Source organism: Phycodurus eques, chromosome 1 (assembly GCF_024500275.1).
Source record: "Phycodurus eques isolate BA_2022a chromosome 1, UOR_Pequ_1.1, whole genome shotgun sequence".
In the NCBI taxonomy this organism is placed as follows: Eukaryota; Metazoa; Chordata; class Actinopteri; order Syngnathiformes; family Syngnathidae; genus Phycodurus; species Phycodurus eques.
Genome location: NC_084525.1, coordinates 21660173 through 21669086, shown reverse-complemented (window position 1 = coordinate 21669086; position 8914 = coordinate 21660173). Strand labels below are relative to the sequence as shown.

The 8914-nt window shown below is 48.7% G+C and overlaps 1 protein-coding gene across 1 annotated transcript in view; it reads right to left on the bottom strand.

Moving 5' to 3' along the window:
* Nucleotides 1-913: 913 nt before the first annotated feature.
* ddx4 (DEAD (Asp-Glu-Ala-Asp) box polypeptide 4) overlaps nt 914-8914 on the bottom strand; it is a 28055-nt gene continuing 20054 nt past the window's right edge. The window contains exons 17-21 of the mRNA XM_061682775.1: nt 7968-8113; nt 7795-7894; nt 7446-7716; nt 1302-1406; nt 914-1217 (exon numbers count right to left, since the gene is read on the bottom strand). Coding sequence (XP_061538759.1) covers nt 1143-1217; nt 1302-1406; nt 7446-7716; nt 7795-7894; nt 7968-8113 — 697 coding nt within the window. The 3' untranslated portion in view covers nt 914-1142. The remainder of the gene's footprint in view (nt 1218-1301; nt 1407-7445; nt 7717-7794; nt 7895-7967; nt 8114-8914) is intronic.

Sequence of the window (8914 nt, the reverse complement as noted above, 5' to 3'; positions counted from 1 at the left end):
GGAAAGGCACAGACCTGTTTATATAAGGTCCCACATTTGATAGTTTATGTCAGAGCACAAACCAAACATTAAGTCAAAGGAATCGTCTGTAGACCTCTGAGACAAGACTGTCTCGAGGCACAAATTGGGGGAAGGGTACAGAAAAACATTCTGCCGTTTTGAAGGTTCCAATGAGCACCGTGTCCTCCATCATCTGTTGAATGGAAGAAGTTCCGAACCACCAGGACTCTTCCTAGAGCTGGCTGTTTAAACTGAACAATCAGGGGAGTAGGGCCTTACTCAGGGAGATGACCAAGAACCCGATGGTCACTCTGTCAGAGCTCCAACGGTCCTCTGAACCTTCGAGAAGGACAACCATCTCTGCAGCACTCCACCAATCAGGCCTGTATGGTAGAGTGGCCAGACAGAAGCCACTCTTTAGGAAAAGACATGGCAGCCCGCCTGGAGTTTGCCAAAAGGCACCTGGAGTACTCTCCTACTGCACCATGAGAAAAAAAATATCTGGTCTTGTAAGAAAGATTGAACTCATTGGCGTGAATGCCAGGCGTCATGTTTGGAGGATACCAGGCACCGCCTATCACCTGACCATCCCTACAGTGAAGCATGGTATCGCATAATCATCTAGTCGACATGTTTTCAGTAAGTTCAGTAAGAACCCAAAACATTTCATATGAAAAGGGCCTTTGAGCAGTTAACCAAAGCTTCCAATGACTTTGTATAATACAGCTATAGTCACAACTGCCTTTAAACTTAAAATATTCTAGCAGCTGTAATGTAATAATTATAAATTCAAAAAAAGTTGTCTAACTTCTTTTCTTTGCGTTGAACAAATATTTATTGGTTGTCCAACTAGACAACAAACTAGACAGCAAACAAAACAGATCTTAAATGACAATTCCCCCCCACACGCCATAGTCCCAGTTGTAAATAACACACCCCTAAAAAAATAAATGTAATATTTTTATATCCTACAGATGAAAACACTACACAAACACATACATTTCTCTTTTCACATCTTGGACATTCTTAAATTTTTTCTGAAGCAATCCTTTTGATTCACAAAACAAAAATGGGCCGATAAAACAACGTGCAGCACTGGTTCATGCAACAAAGGGTAGTGTTTGGTGGGGGTGCCTTCTCCTCTACTCCCAATCATCGTCGTCAGCAACTGCAACCTGAGGAAGTGGCTGGCTCCTCTCACCTCCTGCCTGTTTAAACTAAAGACAATTGAAAGGATAAGGATGCTTAAATTTGGGGTGGGGATTGAGTAGGGAAAAAACCCCAATAAAATAAGAGACTACCTTCCTGGAGTCTGAGGAAGCAAAGCCCTTGTTGGAAAGGTTAAAACTCGTGGCCCCTCCACTGAATGCAGACTCCTCCAACCATGACGGCACTACTTGTCGGGCCTGTCAAAAAAAATTTAAAAATCTAATCAACACTTAAGTAGCTTTCTAGTAATTAACCCTGCAACCTTGTGCCTCCCACTAAATTACAAGCCGTGATGATCTATAGTACAGACCCTTTCCAAAAAATTTTAATATCAAGGAAAAGTATTTCCAGAATTCCATTTAAAAAGTTAAACTTTCATAGATTATACATTTGGGGCCCACAATTTGAACAATTTCAAGTATTTGTTTATTTTTACATAATTTGGGCTTCCAGCTCATAAAACCCACAAAATCAGGAATTCAAAAAATTAGAATACTCTCCAGAAATTACCATTTACTTCTCAGTTTTTGTAAAAAAAAAAAGGAAAGAAATTAGGGTTACATTAAATAAATCAAAATATGGTACTTTCAAAACGACATGTTAATCAATACTTGGTTTGGAATCCCTTAGGCTTTACACGATCAGGATTTTTGGGGCTGATCACCGATCAGCAAGTTTAAAAAAACGATAACCGATAACCCCCCTCCTTGAGCCATCACCTTGTCGTGGTGGAGGGGTTTGTGTGTCCCAGTGATCCTAGGAGCTAAGTTGTCTGGGGCTTTATGCCCCTGGCAGGGTCACCCATGACAAACAGGTCCTAGGTGAGGGACCAGACAAAGCACGGCTCAAAGACCCCTAATGATGACGACAAACAATGGACTTCGTTTTCCCTTGCCCGGACGCGGGTCACCGGGGCCCCCCACTGGAGCCAGGCCTGGTGGTGGGGCTCGAAGGCGAGCGCCTGGTGGCCGGGCCTGCACCCATGGGGCCCGGCCGGGCACAGCCCGAAAGGGAAACGTGGGTCCCCCTTCCCATGGGCTCACCACCTGTGGGAGGGGCCATAGGGGTCAGGTGCAGTGTGAGCTGGGCGGTGGCCGAAGGCGGGGACCTTGGCGATCCGATCCCCGGCTACAGAAGCTGGCTCTAGGGACGTGGAATGTCACCTCTCTAGCAGGGAAGGAGCCCGAGCTGGTGTGTGAGGTCGAGATGTTCCGACTACACATAGTCGGACTCGCCTCCACACACAGCTTGGGCTCTGGTACCAGTCCTCTCGAGAGGGGTTGGACTCTCTTCCACTCTGGAGTTGCCCACGGTGAGAGGCGCCGAGCAGGTGTGGGTATACTTATTGTCCCCCGGCTCGGCACCTGTACGTTGGGGTTCACCCCGGTGGACGAGAGGGTAGCCTCCCGCCGCCTTCGGGTGGGGGGACGGGTCCTGACTATTGTTTGTGCCTATACACCAAACAGCAGTTCAGAGTACCCACCCTTTTTGGAGTCCTTGGAGGGGGTGCTGGAGAGCGCTCCCGCTGGGGACTCCATTGTTCTGTTGGGGGACTTCAATGCTCACGTGGGCAATGACAGTGAGACCTGGAAGAGTGTGATGGGGAAGAACGGCCCCCCCGATCAGAACCCGAGCGGTGTTCTGTTATTGGACTTCTGTGCTCGTCATGGATTGTCCATAACGAACACCATGTTCAAGCATAAGGGTGTCCACACGTGCACTTGGCACCAGGACACCCTAGGTCGCAGTTCGATGATCGACTTTGTGGTCGTGTCATCGGACTTGCGGCCACATGTCTTGGACACTCGGGTGAAGAGAGGGGCAGAGCTGTCAACTGATTACCACCTGGTGGTGAGTTGGCTCCGATGGTGGGGGAAGATGCCGGTCCGACGTGGCAGGCCCAAACGTATTGTGAGGGTCTGCTGGGACCGTCTGGCAGAATCCCCTGTCAGAAAGAGTTTCAACTCCCACCTCCGACAGAACTTTGCTCATGTTCCGGGGGAGGCTGGGGACATCGAGTCCGAGTGGACCATGTTCCACGCCTCCATTGCTGAGGCGGCCGACCGGAGCTGTGGCCGTAAGGTGGTCGGTGCCTGTCGTAGCGGCAGTCCCCGAACACGTTGGTGGACACCAACGGTGAGGGATGCCGTCAAGCTGAAGAAGGAGTCCCATTGGGCCTTTTTGGCCTGTGGGACTCCTGAGGCAGCTGATGGGTACCGGCTGGCCAAGCGGAATGCAGCTCTGGTGGTTGCTGAAGCAAAAACTCGGGTATGGGAGGAGTTTGGTGAGGCCATGGAGAAAGACTTCCGGACGGCTTCGAGGAAATTTTGGTCCACCATCCGACGTCTCAGGAGAGGAAAGCAATGCACCACCAACACTGTGTATAGTGGGGATGGGGCGCTGCTGACCTCGACTTGGTACGATGTGAGTCGGTGGGGAGAATACTTCGAAGACCTCCTCAATTCCAACGACACGCCTTCCCATGAGGAAGCAGAGTGTGGGTTCTCTGAGGCGGGCTCTCCTATCTCTGGGTTTGAGGTCACCGAGGTAGTTAAAAAGCTCCTCGGTGGCAGGGCCCCGGGGGTGGATGAAATTCGCCCGGAGTTCCTAAAGGCTCTGGATGTTGTGGGGCTGTTGGACAGGTGTTGTCCAAAGTTTGTGCCTGTTTGACTTTTCCTTTATTTTGTCCCACCACCAACCACGCTGCGTTGCTTGAATGCGGCATGTTCCTCGTGTACATTCTTCAGGTGCCCGATCAAATTTGTTGTGTTGAAGCATTTAGATGATGTTCCCCATGACGTACTTCAGTTGTGCACAGACTGCAAATAACTTACTTGTTGTTTGTCTGGAGAGACTGCAAAATAGTCCAACACCGACGACGTCTTTTTTCACCAACAAGATTGAAAAAACTATTGGCCGTCAGATAGTTACAGTACTGTGCCACAAGACAAGGCTAAAAATAAACTAGCTTTTGGATTCATACGCCACAAAGACACGGAATTAAATGTCTTGTGTGGAGACGATTGATGACGTCATTGATCGGATCCACGAATGACATGAAAGCCGATCAGCATAAAATGCTAATTATCGGCCAATAGCGATCACACGATCAGATCGGCGTAAAGTCTAGAATCCCTTTTCTTTCATCACTGTATTTTACAGTCAACTGCCAGCAGATGGAGCTCAGACTTAAAAAAAAAATAAAAATACATAAAATAAAAATGTGTCATCGTTGTGCCGTAAGCCCTTACACTCTTTTCGGACAGCAAGACTACTACATGAAATTATTGCTTTTTTTTCAACGAAATTGAAAAAAAACACCCGGACTCACCCCTCATTATTCTCGGGGACTTTAACAATGCTAAACTCAACCACGAACTCCCTAAATACAAGCAGCACATCGACTGTCCTACCAGGGAAAATAATACTTTAGACCACTGCTACACTACGGTAAAAAACGCATACCGTGCTATACCTCGTGCAGCCCTGGGCTCGTCTGATCACTGCTTAATTCACTTAATACCGACGTACAAGCAAGAACTTAAATGTGCGAAGCCAACAGTGAAAACAGTCAAAAAGTGGACCAATGAAGCCAAGATGGAACTTCAAAGCTGTTTAGACTGCACAGACTGGAGTGTCTTTGAAAATTCAGCTTGCAGCCTGGATGAATATACGGACACTGTCACATCCTATATCAGTTTCTGTGAAGAGGTTTATGTACCAACAAAATCATTTCGGACATTCAACAACAACAAGCCGTGGTTCACTGCTAAACTTAAGCAGCTTCGCCAAGCTAAGGAAGATGCATATCAGAGCGGGGACAGGGCCCTGTATAATCGAGCTAGAAACCAGCTGACTAAAGAAATTAACATTGCAAAGAGGATCTATGCAGCAAAGTTGGAAAAACAGTTTAGCGCGAACGACTCAAAATCAGTCTGGCATGCATTCCAATCGCTGACTAATTACAAGCGACGATCCCCCCAAGCTGAGAACAATAGCACACTAGCCAACGACTTGAATACCACCCCTCTGACTTCTGCGTTAACCATCCATGAACAGGATGTGAGACGCATCTTCAAACAACAGAAGATTAACAAAGCGGCAGGACCGGACCATGTGTCCCCATCCTGCCTCAAAGTCTGCGCGGACCAGCTCGCTCCAGTCTTCACTCAGATCTTTAACAGATCTTTGGAAATGTGCGAAGTTCCATCCTGTTTCAAACGCTCAACCATCATTCCAGTCCCCAAGAAACCTGCAATCTCTGGTCTGAATGACTACAGGCCTGTCGCTTTGACATCTGTGGTCATGAAGTCCTTTGAACGTCTCGTGCTGGACCACCTCAAGAGTGTCACAGGTCCCCTGCTGCACCCCCTGCAATTTGCTTACCAAGCGAACAGGTCTGCGGATGATGCAGTCAACATGGGACTGCACTTCATCCTAGAACACCACGACAGTGCAGGGACCTACGCGAGGATCCTGTTCGTGGACTTCAGCTCAGCGTTCAACACCATCATCCCTGAACTCCTTTCAACCAAGCTTCTCCAGCTCAGCGTCTCACCTGCCATCTGCCAGTGGATTTACAGCTTTCTGACGGGCAGGACACAGCAGGTCAGGCTGGGGGAGGCCACCTCATCCACACGCAGCATCAGCACTGGGGCGCCCCAAGGTTGTGTCCTCTCTCCGCTGCTCTTCTCTCTCTACACGAACGACTGCACCTCAGCGAACCCGACTGTCAAGCTCCTGAAGTTTGCAGATGACACCACTGTCATCGGCCTCATCAAGGACGGTGTCGAGTCTGCATATCGACAGGAAGCGGAGCGGCTGGAGCTGTGGAGCGGCCGACACAACCTGGAGCTGAACACGCTCAAGACGGTAGAGATGATCGTGGACTTCAGGAGGCATCCTTCGCCACAGCTGCCCCTCACGTTGTCCAGCTGCCTTGTGTCAACCGTCGAGACCTTCAAGTTCCTGGGAATTACAATCTCTCAGGACCTGAAGTGGGCGACCAACATCAACTCCGTCCTCAAAAAGGCCCAGCAGAGGATGTACTTCCTGCGGCTTCTGAGAAAGCACGGCCTGCCACCGGAGCTGCTGAGACAATTCTACACAACGGTCGTCGAATCAGTCCTGTGTTCTTCCATCACAGTCTGGTTTGGTGCTGCTACAAAAAAGGACAAACTCCGACTGCAACGGACAATCAAAACTGCTGAAAGGATTGTCGGTACCCCCCTATCCACCATTGAGGACTTGCACGCTGCCAGAACTAAGACAAGGGCGTGCAAAATCCTCTCGGACCGTCTGCACCCCGGTCACCAGCTCTTCCGGCTCCTTCCCTCAGGTAGGCGCTACCGATCAACGCAAACTAGAACTAGTAGACATTCCAACAGCTTCTTCCCTCTTGCGATCAACTTCTTAAACACCTAACCTATAATTCCATTACAACAAGCTGGAAATTTTTTGACTTGAGTTCGTTGTCACATTTCTGTGGGGCCAATTATGTATGACTCGTGCACTCACTGTAGTTGTCTCGCCATGCTGCACTATTTGCATATACTGGCCACTCATGCCAGAGTAGCATCTGCTCCATTTGCACACTGATTGAGGAGTATCTGTAACATTTGCACAATCAACATTGTCCCAGATGATCGCACTACTCGTCACTTTAAACCGCATACACTCCTTGAAGTCTCAGCACCCTTTGCACAATGGTCATTGCACCGGACTATTGCAATATTAGTCATTCGAACTGCTCTAAGTGCTAGAGGACTCTGCATCTTTTTGCACAATTGTTTTTTGTCAATGTCTTTATGTCCCCAAAGTGTTCTGTAAATTGACTGTCTGTTGTACTAGAGCGGCTCCAACTACCGGAGACAAATTCCTTGTGTGTTTTGGACATACTTGGCAAATAAAGATGATTCTGATTCTGATCTGTTTGGAAAAATCAGTGTTTAGTCTGGAATTAAACCTACTTTACCCAAATTCTATCCAGTAACAATTGAAAATTTAGTTTTCATGGTTTCAATTGGCCTAGTGGCCCCGATAGAGCCAAGAGGTACAATTTGATGAAATCAGTATTTTACTGATAAGTTGGAAATGACGAAAATGCCCACTCGTGAGGTTTCATTACATTTGCATTAACACAGCTTTAATGGTAAAAAAAAAAGGGGGAAAAAAAGGAAGTAAGGTGGACACAAATGGACAGCATAGAGTGCAGAAGGTTAAGAAATGTTCCTCACCTTGGACAGGATTGTGATCAAGGAGCGAGCCAGCTGATTGTCATTTTCTGGATCATAGAAAGACACCGCCCTGCCAATATTACCACAGCGGCCGGTTCTGCCGATGCGGTGGACATACTCGTCGATGTTGTTGGGGAGATCAAAATTCACCACATGCTGCACGTCTGGAATGTCCAGGCCGCGGGCAGCGACTGACGTGGCGACGAGGACAGGACACTTGCCGGTCCTGAAGTCTGCCAAAGCCTGTTCTCGCTCGCGCTGTTCGCGATCCCTGCGACGTGACACGACACACATTCATAGTAAGTTGCACTGGAATTGAGAAGATGTGAGTTTAAGGAGCAACGCTTGCCCGTGAATACTGGTCGTGGGGAGCTTCTCTTGGCACAGGAAAGTGGCAATAAAATCAGCTTGTCTCTTTGTCTCAACAAACACCATTGTGCGCTCCTTTCCTGCAAATACCAGCAGTCATTACAACCAAGAATACTGAGCAAACAGAGAAAATTTTGACTTTTTCTTTTTTACCAGTGGTCTTAAGAACGTCAAGAAGCTGTTCCCTCTTTGAGAACTTGGTGACTTGGACAAACGTCTGCTCAACATCGCTACAAGCCCCGCCTACTATGCCAACAGCCAGGAACAAATAGTCCATCTTGAGGAAGTCAGCAGCCAACCTTTAGTCAACAGAAAAAATATATTTAACTTCTCATACAGTTATGGTAAAACGGTAAGGGATGCCGTCAAGCTGAAGGAGTCCTATCGGGCCTTATTGGCCTGTGGGACTCCTGAGGCAGCTGATGGGCACCGGCTGGCCAAGCGGAATGCAGCTTTGGTGGTCGCTGAAGCAAAAACTCGGGTATGGGAGGAGTTCGGTGAGGCCATGGAGAAAGACCTCTGGACGGCTTCTCGGAAATTCTGGTACACCATTTGGAGTCTGAGGAGGGGGAAGCAGTGCACCATCAACACTGTGTTTCGGTGGCAAGGCCCCAGGGGTAGATGAGATTCGCCTGTAGTTCCTAAAGGCTCTGGATGTTGCGTGGATGTCCTGTTTGACATGGCTTTGCAACATTGTGTGAACATCAGGGACAGTGCCTATGGATTGGCAGACTGGGGTGGTGGTCCCCCTTTTTAAGAAGGGGGCCCGGAGGGTGTGTTCCAACTAAAGGGGGATCACACTCCTCACCCTCCATGGTAAGGTCTATTCAGGGTTGCTTGAGAGGAGGGTCCGTCGGAAAGTCGAATCTCAGAATCAGGGGGAGCAGTGTGGTTTTCGTCCTGGCTGTGGAACGGTGCACCAGCTCTACACCCTCAGCAGGGTCCTCGAGGCTGCATGGGACTTCGCCCAACCAGTCTATATGTGTTTTGTGGACTTGGAGAAGGCGTTCGACCGTGTACCTCTGGGAGTTCTGTGGAGGGTGCCGAACCCCCTGATACAGGCTGTTCGGTCCCTGTATGACCAGTGTCAGAGTACGGTC